General features: G+C 38.1%; 1 protein-coding gene across 1 annotated transcript; it reads left to right on the plus strand.

Annotated features, from left to right (window-relative positions):
• Nucleotides 1–11718: 11718 nt before the first annotated feature.
• Smp_030370 (calreticulin autoantigen homolog precursor,putative) lies at nucleotides 11719–13160 on the plus strand. The gene is made up of 4 exons (XM_018792779.1): nucleotides 11719–11826; nucleotides 11868–12176; nucleotides 12212–12441; nucleotides 12478–13160. The coding sequence occupies exons 1-4, from the start codon at nucleotides 11745–11747 to the stop codon at nucleotides 13036–13038; spliced, it is 1182 nt and encodes a 393-aa protein (XP_018644189.1). The 5' UTR covers nucleotides 11719–11744; the 3' UTR covers nucleotides 13039–13160.

The following is a 13160-nucleotide window of genomic DNA, read 5'->3' on the forward strand; positions in this document are numbered from 1 at the left end:
GTAAACCAACGTTAAGACAAACATACCGCTTACTATATGTGGCGATGGGGTATCCATTTACAGCCAGTAAGTTGAATGCCGGTCCGCGCAGTTAGTCGTTAGATTTTGCTAGAAGGGTGCTACATTTTGCGCCAGTGTCGACGAGGAAGCGAGCTTCCATCATCACATCAGTTATGTATAACAGACTGCAGTGCCTTCTGACTAAGATTGCCGTTAAGGCGTGCCTAGGTAGAAGTTTCCCGAAAGGCTTCTAATATCGGAGGTGTTTTGATAAATTCAGTTTCGGTGGTTAGTTATCTTGCCATAGCGTTCTTCTAATCTCTCTTGATCTTCTCATGTTTTATTGTTATCGATATTGTCAGGCCAAAATGGCATTAGCCGAAATGAGGTTGGCGTAAGAGTCTTGATTCTAATTAATTTCAAAGTCTGTTTGGTCATGATAAATGCAAAATATTACCAATGAACGAGAGAAAGATATCCGAAAATACTAGGAAACCTATCACATTAGGTAAAAATCCGAATAGAAATTGATATATAACGTCCCAAGAAAGAACAGGCTCATTGTTTACAAACTAGTGTGTTAGATCACGTCGGGCTCACCGCTGAAGATGCAACAAGTATTCGGAGTTCGAAAAAACGTTAACCAGAAACACCTTTTATAATCGAAACGTGACAACCCAGTCAAATCAAAAGTTAGAAGTGAAGAGGTTCGAAGATGCAAAATTAACTTCTGCAAAAGGGACCACAACACCTGAAGTATTATATAGGTTGCACCAGCCAAGTGAAACTGAATAGTAGGACTCTGGAAGAAGAGTGTAAATTCAAACGCTTCCCTATGATGGTTATATCTCTGAGTTTAAGAATAGCTTGTTTTATCGTCTCGAAACATCACTTGCAAACATACTGAGTGTGATTTATCTGTTAAAATCACGTGGTAATGCCTTTAGTTTTACAACGAATTGTGCACGTGGGTCTGTCACACTGTGCTCGTGGAAGTCAGCTTCTGCATGACAAAATCAGGATTCCATGCTGTATGTGTCTAAATGGCATGTGTTGAAATGTGTAAGGTGAAAGTGTCTCAATCTAACAGAGCCACGGTGTTTGTTCTTTCCTGATGAACACAGATATATAAATGGTCGAGAAAAAATATCTGAAAATATGAAAAGAATATCACTTTGTAATTATAAAAGTTAATAAATGATATACGATTTCCAACAAGGAACAGGCTCACAATCCACTTCGTCAAACTCACGATTGAAGATGCCACAGATATTCGGAGTTTGACAAATCCTTGATACGTAACATCTTTATGATCGAAGTGTACAAATGTGGTCAAATCAAAATTCAGAAATGAAGGAGTTCAAAGATAAATCTAGAAACCTTCAGATACATTGAGATGAGTTTGGTCAAAGCTGACTAACAGTTGCTAAAAATGCGTAGCACGGCGTCCCCACTCATGATTTGATATGGTTGCATGACCGAACAGCTTCAGCTAGGTGCGTCCAGTAAGACTATTGAGGTCCACATCAATTTTGATGACACTGAGAACCATTCATTTCAGGGATTTGTTTACATTTATAGTCCTGTTTCCCTTCTCATCTTCCTTTCAGTCTCTTTAATTTTTTTCCTTAAGTGGATAACCTGCCGATTTATGGACGGTGTTATTCAAGGTTATTTCCTGTGCCAGAAGTAATGGCTGGTAATTATCTACAACTAGAGAAAGTAAAATGAAAACAGAAAGCACGGGACAACAAAACGATGATTACCGAAATATGTCGGTCAGGTCTACCAGTGTTCATGTTAGATATTATTCAAATAAGTTAAGGTTGCCAGGGACAATGTTAACGTAAATTGACAGCAGGTAAGTGGTTTTACTTGGGGAATTTACCAATAAGAATGGCTAAATATCTAAAGTTCCTGTAATCTCACTTTTGTAGCAAGATACACTTGCAGTGCTAGAACACTTAATACATTTTCAAAGGAGCAGTATGCATCAATGTCGCGAACAAAGAATGGAGGAGATTTCATCATACGGATAGATTGTGATAGATTATTCCAGAGGAAATGTGATAATAATGTAAGGTGCTCATTTAGAGAGATGATTTAGAATGTGTTTGTTTCGCTAGTGACAAGCAATTACGTATGTCGTAATGATAAGTTTCTGCATACTGAATTGCTTGGATGGATGTTGAGGTATTTTCTTAAGTATTTTGAAGAAGAATATAAGGTTTATTTTGACTCTGCTCTTCCGTGAATGGTCGAGCCTAAGTTTATCACATCGAGGATTATAAGTCAGGGTACAATCGGTTCCAAGAATACGAATTGTAAATCGTCTATGTACTTATTCTAGCCTTTATGAGCGCACTACTTAGAGTGGACACGCAGCATTCTAGGAGTGGTCGAACACTAACTTTGTACAGTAAAATACGTGATTCATTGTTAAAAAGGTTGCAAGTCATGTAACCTATAAGACATTGAGACTTGAAAGTCTGTTTCAATATCTGTTATGTAAACGATAAGTTGTAGGAGTACCTAAGTCCTAAGTCTACTACTGTATGTACCCTAGGTAACACTTCACCATTTGTGGTTAGATCTAAGTTGAATAATGTATCACCGAAGCATATCCATCCACATTTAGCTGCATTAAGCTCCAGGTACTATTTTGAGCACCACTGTGCTACCTTGCCAAGCCCCGTGCTGATGCAATTTTGAATATTGTTCAGCTCATGTGTAGAAAATGAATAGACTACTTTGGGATCATCTGCATGCAGAAGGGGCTTACCTGCACAAAAACACTCACAAATATCATTGATAAACACCAAAAAGAGCAAAGAGCCTAAGACACTACCTCGTGTTACACCACTTGGTAGTTAACCATTTCGAAGGCCTTAAAATTGTCTAGGTATGGAACTAATACTAGATATCCTTGGCTACGTAGAGAATAGACTAAATTAAAGAGGTCGAAATGACATGTCATACAAGATCAATTTTTCAAAACCCCATGCTGAGTATCGTTGATAAATTTTCCAATGAATAAATAGATAGATAGTTCGTCACTAATAACTGTTTCCATAATCCTAGAGGAAACTGGAGTAATAGTTATCGGCCGATAATTGTTCATGTCAGTCTAATCTCCAGATTTCTAACGTGGTATAACATTAGCGGTTTTACAACAGTAAGGGTAAGAACCTGATTCAGTGGAGAGAGTAAACAGCTTTTTTAGAAGAAGCGGAATATCTGGACCACCATACTTGCAGAGAAAGGATGGAATCCCATCTGCTCCATGACCTCTCGAAACCTTAGGGGGGTTTATAGTCTTACTAATTTTCAAGCATATGAAGGAGACGGATTTTGTCGAGTTACTAGTCACGCACGTAACTCTTAAAACGGCACCGTTTATGAATCCTTTGCTACTAAATAGATCTACTATAGTTTCAGAGTTGTATACAAAAGTGCCATTATGCAGGATGCATGGTATATCAACATTATCAGTTGCTTTAGCGCGTTTATTGGAAAAAAGGATTAAGCTCTATACTTTTGAGCTAGTAGCAAATGCTAATAGCCTCTCATCAATGGCTTTCAAATTATGTTTCCCTTTCATTTGGCGAAAAGTCACAATTATTTGTGTAACTGCTGTGAAGTCGTTTGACTTCAAATAACTTTTCTGTAGGTGACTTGGTTTATCACAATATTTAGCTGGTATATACAACTCCTAAGGTTTGCTAAACCTGTACGTTTTAATTGGTTCACAGGAATCTAGACAAGAGCGAACGGTCAAATAGAATTTGTTGATGGCATCCACGAGACTATCACATGATAAAAATTCATCCCAGTCTGAGAGTTTGATCAGTGAGCGCAAGAGGTTTCAGTCAGCATGCCTATAGTGTCCATATTGACAGGTTTTTTAATTGATCGGTTATAAGAGTGATGGATAGGGAGAACACAAGCTACTATCTTGTGGTCACTGCTTTCAAATTCATTGTATACATTTACAGATAGTGGGTTGACATCTCTACTAAATATTGGATCAATTATATTTTCATTCCTTGTCGGGGTACGAACACACTGTGACCAGCAGTGCAGGTTAAGGATTGCCGAAAAGTCATCATTACCTGAGTGACAAATACCGGTAGTACAGTTAATCCCAGGATAATTGAAATCGCCAGTGATAACCTTAGCAATGAATTTTAGAGCGGACGCATGTCTAAATGCACTGGTAATAAGATCGTTCACATTATCCGAACCATCAGTAGCTCTGCATGTACATCCTAGGAGTAGACTGTGATTCGGGGTGTTGACTGGTATCCAAACCGATCCTGGTAAACTATTCAGGGCATGATCTTCAACTTTATTAGTTGTTAGATTATTCAAAGCCTATATAAGACAACCACCTTAGTTTCGCTGCCACAGAGAGAGGGTCAATAGTTCTGAATATTTAATTGTGAATCAGATACTGCTTGAGAACACCATGTTTCAGTGGTAGGTACGAAAGAGGGTTTGATCAAAAAAGCTAAGGTTCTCAAGGCTGAAATTTTGTTCAGAAGTGAACGTGCATTGATAAGTAATAAGTTAAAAAAGAAAATATGGATTGTGAAAAAACCGGGACCTTCCCCGTCGATGGTGTGTGTTCTAGATTTGCCTTGACTATGGTTGAGTATATTTGACTGATCGTATGTGATATGGCTTGAACAAACTGTAGTGCTAGTGGGACCAGGGATTTTCGAAAGGCTAAAAAATCATTATTTTGATAAAGTGGATTAATTTGTTGAACTTGATTTGGTGGAAAGCTAAGACAGGCACCTGCTAGTTGCGCAACCTAGTAGTGCATCCTGCCCATTGGGAAAGTGATGAGAAAAGTTATATCTTACAGGTTTAATATTTAAAACGTTTGAGGGTAACCATGGGGCATATTGGTTCACTGCGGTTTGTCTAATATTAGGCCTGCTTACATAATGGTTGTAGTGAACAGTGTACCCCTATAACCTTCTCTATGATGAGTAGAGTTAAACATGGTGTCGGGAGGTATATTTTTGCTTGATAGAGCCACCGTAATATTTTTGGTATTTGGTCTAGAACTAGGTTTTGTATATACTTTCTCACCTGGTATAGACGTTTCAGTCTTAACAGTGTTATAAGACCCTTCACATTAGAACTAGGCATTTAGTTATGGGTTTTGAATGTTACACTGGAAAACATCGGACTAGTACTTCCATTGGATATACATTGGTTATCTGAGGTGACTACAGGCACAAGAGGCAGACTAGCACTCTTCATTGATAAATTGGTGTACTGGCCAACATGAAATAGGTTAGCTGTACCGGCGCGTTCAGCTGCTGAGGCAAAGGAATTTGTTGTGATCTCAACAATGCTATTTTCGTTTAAGGTACGCTTTTGCTTAAGTCTTTGATTGGTGGTTTTATCTGGGACTATACGAGCGTTTCTAAACTTCATGAGCGCGCAGACTAGCCGTTCGCATTCTTCCAACTGTTCAGCTAGTAAACGGGAATGGAATCTAAACAAGATAGGGAACGAGTATTACTGATGCTTTTTATTAAGTCTAATACATTGGCATGGACTGTCTCGGAGGTTAGCTGCCTTTAATATCAAATTTCTTACAGATTGAATGGCGATGTTGTCAGGTATTTTATAGGTAATCACCTTGCTTTTGAAGATTATTCGCTTAGTAACTTCACCAGCGATAAAATCGATAGCAGATTCTACTTTGACACTGTCTTCAAGTTCCAAATAAACTACGTCCTTTGACAACAGCAGTTTAAGAGGTGATAGTGTCTTTAGTCCTTGCTTAAGAACATCATGCTTTAATAAAGGTCCCGCGATTGACTCCACTTTATAACGCATATCGCTTAATTTCTTATAGATTGTATCTAGTTCACTCTAATTACTATCGACACTTTTTGGTCTTGAGGTAGAACTCACTACTAAATCAGAGATTGAGTCATCCGGCAGCAGGTGTGGTATACGTCCACTCCCAACAGTATCTGATTTAAAGGGGTTGCAGAGTATGGATATAGGTAATGACAGAATTGTTATTATCTGAAGAATCAGGGCTTTTCAGGGCTCGTTTTCTGTTACTCGACCCATTTTACTTGAAAGGTTAATTCTAATGTTATTATTGATTTATAAACTAGGATTCAACGCTATATTAACACTTTATAAAAGATACCGTGTAATCGTAACACAAAATTCAAACGTACCGCAGAGGTTTATTACGATGCATTTTTGACTCATTTAGAATTGAAGATACTCCACCTTGTTAACTAGTGATCAACAATTGAAACTCAGCATTTCAGGAATTGACGTATAATTAATGATCATTCTCTCCAAAGCACACTGCCAGCCACCACGATGTCTTTGATTGTACTCTTTGTAACTTGTGTGGCAAAAGATCGTAAAATTTTCATAAACGCGCCTGAGTAGGTTGAGGTGGTAAAACGAACGAAAAAGACAGAAAATTTGTTGAGGTATTTAGTTGAAAAGCGGGTGACCCAAGTATTCAAACAAACCATCACTGCATTTTGTTCCTTGTTTAGTTTCACGAAAACAACCATTTTGAGAAGGTACAGCTACCATATGCCAGCCGTTTCTCGTAAGTGGTGTGGCTTCTAGCTGTGGTCTTTTTACAAATATTCCAGATTTTTCAAGGCCTGTTGATAAGGGCAAGTCCCAGAAATGTTCTTCATTCCTCATCTACCTTCGAAGTCCTCTATCGATTCGTGGAGGGCAATTTGGTGATCACTCTAATATGGCACTTAAGTTATCTCTTTCATCATAAATCAACTCGTCTTCATTGACCAACCAATCTTTTGAGATAGCATAATGTCTGGTTGTCAGAATATTTGCCTGTCAGATAGTGAGACGAGGAGGAGCATGTAGCTTTCAAAATAAATACGTTTGGAATAATCAATAATTATTTAGGTCGAATATTGCCATACAGTTATTGAACCAATAGTCGTTCAATCAGTGGTTAAACTCAAGTTACATTGAAACAAGTCAGTCGATAAAAGACATAAGAGAACTGCCAAATGCGACGAATAAGTATTATTCTATCCTTTCCGGATAGATTACGCACAGGTTATTCGAAAGGTCATATTTGATTTCGCTATAACACATGGTGTTTCCAATCCTCAGAGAATAATTCAATTCACAATCCGAAATACACGATTACAGTTAATGCGAAAAGCGCAATCAAAAAGGGAAGAGAATCAGTATGGCAGCCACCGTAACTAAATATCAATCAAACAAAGTACTCACTGAATTATGGTTGACAGAAGGCTTCTGTCAAACCATCCACTTGAAGTTGCAAGCGCTATCCAGTTCATATGCAGTGCGTTGAAATCTCCGACGATGAGGCAAAAATCAACCATACTCTAAGAATATATATATAAAACTTAAAAAAAAAGTCTTGGGCAAGACGACGTGGACTACAGTTTATTCTTTATATAATCAGCAACCCATGACTAGATTTATTTGTGCAATAAGCTAGTTCAGATGAATCACTATCGTGCGCCTCCGATGTGTTCAACTGTACGCGAGAGAGATCTCTAGCATAGAATGCTATGTTTCCTTCTTTGTGATCATAAGAATATCACTCCTAATACAAGTGTGTTCTGCAATGATTGAAGAACAGTCTACATCCGCGATGAGCCCTGTTTCTCTAGCAACAATTATACTGCAACTTAGTTCGCTTATCACCAAACTTGGCTCGTACATCACATTTCCAAGACTACAAGCGTTTGCATAGCATATACTCACGGTGTTTTGAGAATCACTGGCCGTACCCATATAGATCTCGGAAGCATTGGCCAACACTTGACTACCCGAAAACCCTAAGTCTCGCGAATTGTTTCACCATTGTCTTCTCGAATTTTTAACTCAGTAAGATCATCCTCCCACTTGATTCGATCCTCAAGTGAACAATCTGTTCGAATAAAAATACTCCAATTACGAGTAACGTATGAGTTACATAAAACGAAGTCCCTTTCTTCGTAACTCCTGACTATTAACTTCAACATTCTTTTTGCTTGGGTCTCACCTCCAACTCACTAATCCAGTCCCATTATGTCAGTAATATGGACCTCTAAAACCTCTTCTCTCAATTCATTTCTGATGACAGATTCCACTAACTCCAAATCGCGTGTATGTCTATTAGTACGGTCATTTTCTTTTAACTCCTCGAGGTTCGAGACAAAAAAGCTAAGAGAAAATTTGACTTGTCGGAAAGTCATGTTCATGGCTTTTAATCGTTTTGTCATTTCCTGCCAGTTAACTACCGCAGGATTTTTTCTAGTTAATTTTGATTCGGAGTTGTTTGATTCGAGCAAATTACTTAAGATGGTATTCGATAGGATTAAACTTTCTCTAACCTCGCTAGATTTAAGTCTAGTTATACTTTGAGACTTAAGTGGAGTATTCTGTGACTCATGATGTGAGTCCGCAAAACCTTGGTTTGATTGGTTAAGAGTCGAAAAAAAGCATCTAAAAAAACTTTCAAAACATTAAAGCTCAAGTATTCATTCGCTTCATTATTTTGTGCAGGGATTATATTTCCTATTATTTTGTGCTGAATGTCCAAAACGTCGTGTGTTTAAAAAAGCAATCTGGTGCTCCACACCACCCTTCAAGATCTAAAAATAAGGACCTGTTCAAAACTAGTCTAGTCTTCTCTGTCAGTAGGACGTGGGGTACCTACCGGCACGAAAATTCTGCCAAAGACCTATCACCCGATCGGGAGCTGTTTGTGGCTTTTTCCTTCCTCTTCCTTGTTTCCACAGCCATCCATTTTTCCTCAGTAAGAATAGACACATCATGACAACTTGAAACGGTAATGGTTTTATCTGGGACTTCAGGCAATACTTTGAAATCGTGACCACCAAAATCCAGTGATATTTCACTCTCTATATGTTCCGAAAAAGATCGCCCTTGTAAAGTGTTTCGCAGCCGGGTGTTCTGCTCGTTCCGTAACAGCCCTCACATCACTGACACGTTCTTTGCTGTTAGCACTCATGTTGCCAGTCCAACCCTTGTAAACTATCTTGCTGACCAAAACCAGAAGGGTAGTTGCCTCTTGGATAAGTTAAGTCTTACTCATAAGGCAAAACATACAAAGCCATTGGGTGTTAGGCTTCTGGAATCTTTTGTATGCAATGGGACTTAAACAGCTACTGTTGCGACACGAGGTGTCGGTAATCTGATGCTAACACACGGAACGCTACGCACTAACCCTCGAATTGATAACTTCAGGAAGAACACAGGAGTGAGCGAGAAAGTGTATTGGTACACCAAATAAAATAGACAACTAATCGTTCACTTATATACCACTCTATCCTTAAGTAATTGACCCATCGACCACAAAGAAATGTACTTGATCTTTAGGTTATTTCCGATTGCCGTCAGTCGACTATTAACTACTTCTGATTGGCTCTCCATATTACAAGTCTGATAATCAACTGAAAAATAGTATCGCCAAACGAATTCGAAGAAAACTCCAAACCTTATCCGAAATAATTGAAGTTAACGTTGATCAAGTATGCTTTGGATACTACAAAAACACAAAACCGAAGTTAACCTAAGAGCACGAAATCACCGTCCTTTTTAAAAAGCGCGGCGCGCTACGTGATCAGTAGCATATTTTAGCATTCAGTTATGGAACTTCTACATTAACCTGGATGACACTCCAGACAGACGCGGTTGTGAATTACACTGCTTATACTGAGCACATTCTTTCCATTCACATTATAATAATCATAAACTTGAAACACAGCTCCATTACTTAAATATATTAAACACTTAGCTGGTACATCTTCATGAACATTTCATTGCAAACGTTTCTTGATTTGTTTGTGCACTCTTTATATCATCACTACCAGAGCAGTACTCTTTGTGCAGTCCTTCAGTGTGTTTACATTGTGATGCTTGTAGAAATCTTATGTAACCCACACATGAGAAACAAACTAATAAATTAGCGTCTTATGCATAATAACACTGAACATTTAACAAGCTACATCAGAGTTTATCGAGTCATTTACGTTATGACTTGTTTCAAGCTAGCGAAACTATTATAACTTTAGCTTGATAGATCCTTGAGCATATATATCGAAAATTTGTATGACATTCGAGATATAAAAACACTGCTACTTTACTAGGGTTGAACACAACCAACTGCACCTTCAGATCTCTTGCTAACATGTGATTTAGCTATATTCATTCTCCCCAAAAATGATGGAGTTTTATCTATCAAATACGATTTAATAAGTTAATGATCAGTAATATATCCGTAGTCTGACCGTTTAGGAAACATCGGATTTGAAAAGTAGACTGACATCGTTCTACCATTATCGTGATATGTGGGAAGAATGTATACGATCACGAAAATGGACTAAAAAAGTCTGATTTTTAGCTGTGGTCAACCTGAGGTTATGAAATATAACACGTCCAGCATGACAGACAAAATAATGGATAGTTATATGTTTATTTCGGTGTTTAATTTATTCTTATTTGGTATCTACCATCCGTCCCAATAAATGTGAGTGGTTTCCAATGTCTACCTATCGACCAATTTATGACGTCTTCAACCTCTAAGTTCTCTGTGATCATCATGATGATAATAGTAGTATCTTGTTCGCAATATACGAACTCTTCTTCGTGTCTGTATTGCTAAAGACAACTCTAGGTGTGCTAACAACTCTACAACTAACTAGTTAGCTACTGTCAGAATGCGGTCGTTCAAAGGTGAAACCTCTAAACCTCCCTAAAAATGTGTTGTAAGGTTCGATCCTCCATAGTAGGAATTTCGAAGGCCAGATGTGCCATCGTCTTCAGAATACAATCATCAATCATTGGAGTTTTACTACAGACTTTGATCAGGTGATGGAAGTGGTTTTACTTTGGCTGATTCAGCAGCTAAAAATCTTCAGATTTGATACAGTGTTTAGAACGTCATCCCAAACGAGATCCATTATCTTGCTACTAATTTACTCACGGATCACCATTACCTTGTAGAGAATCAATATGGATGATCAATGTAGATAACAGTTTTGCTCGATTGGCAGGAAAATGTTGAGATCCCCGAGATTACTTTAAAGCAAAACTCCTCTGTTGATACCTAACCGAATCTATTCTGTCGTGATAAACAATTGTATCGTCTTAATTGGTGACTGTCTATAAAACACAGGGTCTTAAGAGGACATTAGCATGTATTAGGAGCAAACCAGAAAATTGTAAATTAAGGAGATTGCTGCATAGGTTAGTCCGTAGACTTTCATTGAATAATCCGTGTTCAGTACCCTTGACCCTGAAATTCATTGATCTGCAGTCTAAAGTAGGAATGGTTGGATGGATAGTTTGCCTAGGGCTTGGTAAAATAATGAAAGTATAACTGGTTCACGGGGAATAAGATCTTATATTATGAACATATTTAAAAGAAGATGGCTTCTGTTAGTTTTGCATGTCTCGCACTAAATAAATGATATTTCCTGACAAAATTCTGTAGCGATCAGTTGAAGCGTGAAAAAGTGTGCCTTATTACTGATTTTATGGATTTGTGAAACATATACAGATAAAATCTATTGTTATTCAGTTAAAATGTGGGTTTCTTGAAAGATATTGTTTAAACGGTTGAAAATTGTTCGGTAACACTTATGTGGAGTTCTGTGATTGGCCGCGATCTACATATATAAGTGTTGTGGTCGTGATATGACTAACGCAACACGGTTTTGTCTGTCAGGATGCTCTCTATCTTGTTAACTTTGTTGCTTTCAAAATACGCTCTGGGACATGAAGTTTGGTTTTCGGAAACTTTTCCTAATGGTAACTCAAATCGTTAGTTAATATTTTGTTGATAATTTCAGAATCTATTGAGAATTGGGTTCAATCAACATATAATGCCGAGAAGCAAGGAGAATTCAAAGTAGAAGCTGGGAAATCTCCAGTTGACCCAATTGAGGATTTGGGCTTAAAAACAACTCAAGATGCCAGATTTTATGGTATTGCCCGCAAGATCTCTGAACCGTTCAGCAACCGTGGCAAAACAACGGTTCTCCAATTTACCGTCAAGTTTGACAAAACTGTCAGCTGCGGAGGAGCTTATATTAAACTTCTTGGTTCAGATATTGATCCTAAAAAATTTCACGGCGAATCACCTTACAAGATCATGTTTGGTAAAACTCTAGTTTACTTCGTAATTTTGTTTCAGGTCCTGATATTTGCGGTATGGCCACAAAGAAAGTCCATGTCATTTTTAACTATAAGGGAAAAAATCACCTGATTAAAAAAGAAATACCCTGCAAAGATGACCTAAAAACGCATCTGTACACATTAATCGTGAATCCAAACAACAAATACGAAGTTTTAGTTGATAACGAGAAAGTGGAAGAAGGATCGTTGGAAGATGATTGGGATATGCTTCCACCGAAAAAGATTGATGTAGGACTGCTGAATATAATTTATAAGCCTTTTTAGGACCCAAATGACAAGAAACCTGATGACTGGGTTGATGAGCAATTTATCGATGATCCGGATGACAAGAAACCTGATAATTGGGATCAGCCCAAAACAATACCTGATATGGATGCCAAAAAGCCAGATGATTGGGATGATGCTATGGATGGTGAGTGGGAACGTCCTCAAAAAGACAATCCGGAATATAAAGGCGAATGGACACCTAGACGTATCGATAATCCAAAATACAAAGGAGAATGGAAGCCTGTACAGATTGACAATCCAGAATACAAACATGATCCCGAATTGTATGTCCTGAATGACATCGGTTATGTCGGCTTTGATCTGTGGCAAGTCGATTCAGGGTCAATCTTTGACAACATTTTAATTACTGACAGTCCGGATTTCGCTAAGGAAGAGGGCGAGCGACTGTGGCGAAAACGATACGATGCTGAAGTTGCTAAAGAACAGTCAAGTGCAAAAGATGACAAAGAGGAGGCTGAAGAAACAAAAGAACGAAAAGAGCTTCCAGACGATGCAAAAGCATCGGACGAGCCATCTGGTGACCACGATGAGCTGTAAAATGTGATGTTAGTTGTGGTAAGAATACTATTTGCTGTTTTTTTTAAAGTTAGGATTCTCTGCTCCAAATCTGTACATTTATCATTTTTCGTGATTAATATAAATTGTTGTGACCACTTTGT

The sequence above is a fragment of the Schistosoma mansoni genome (genome assembly GCF_000237925.1).
Source record: "Schistosoma mansoni, WGS project CABG00000000 data, supercontig 0111, strain Puerto Rico, whole genome shotgun sequence".
Taxonomy (NCBI): domain Eukaryota; kingdom Metazoa; phylum Platyhelminthes; class Trematoda; order Strigeidida; family Schistosomatidae; genus Schistosoma; species Schistosoma mansoni.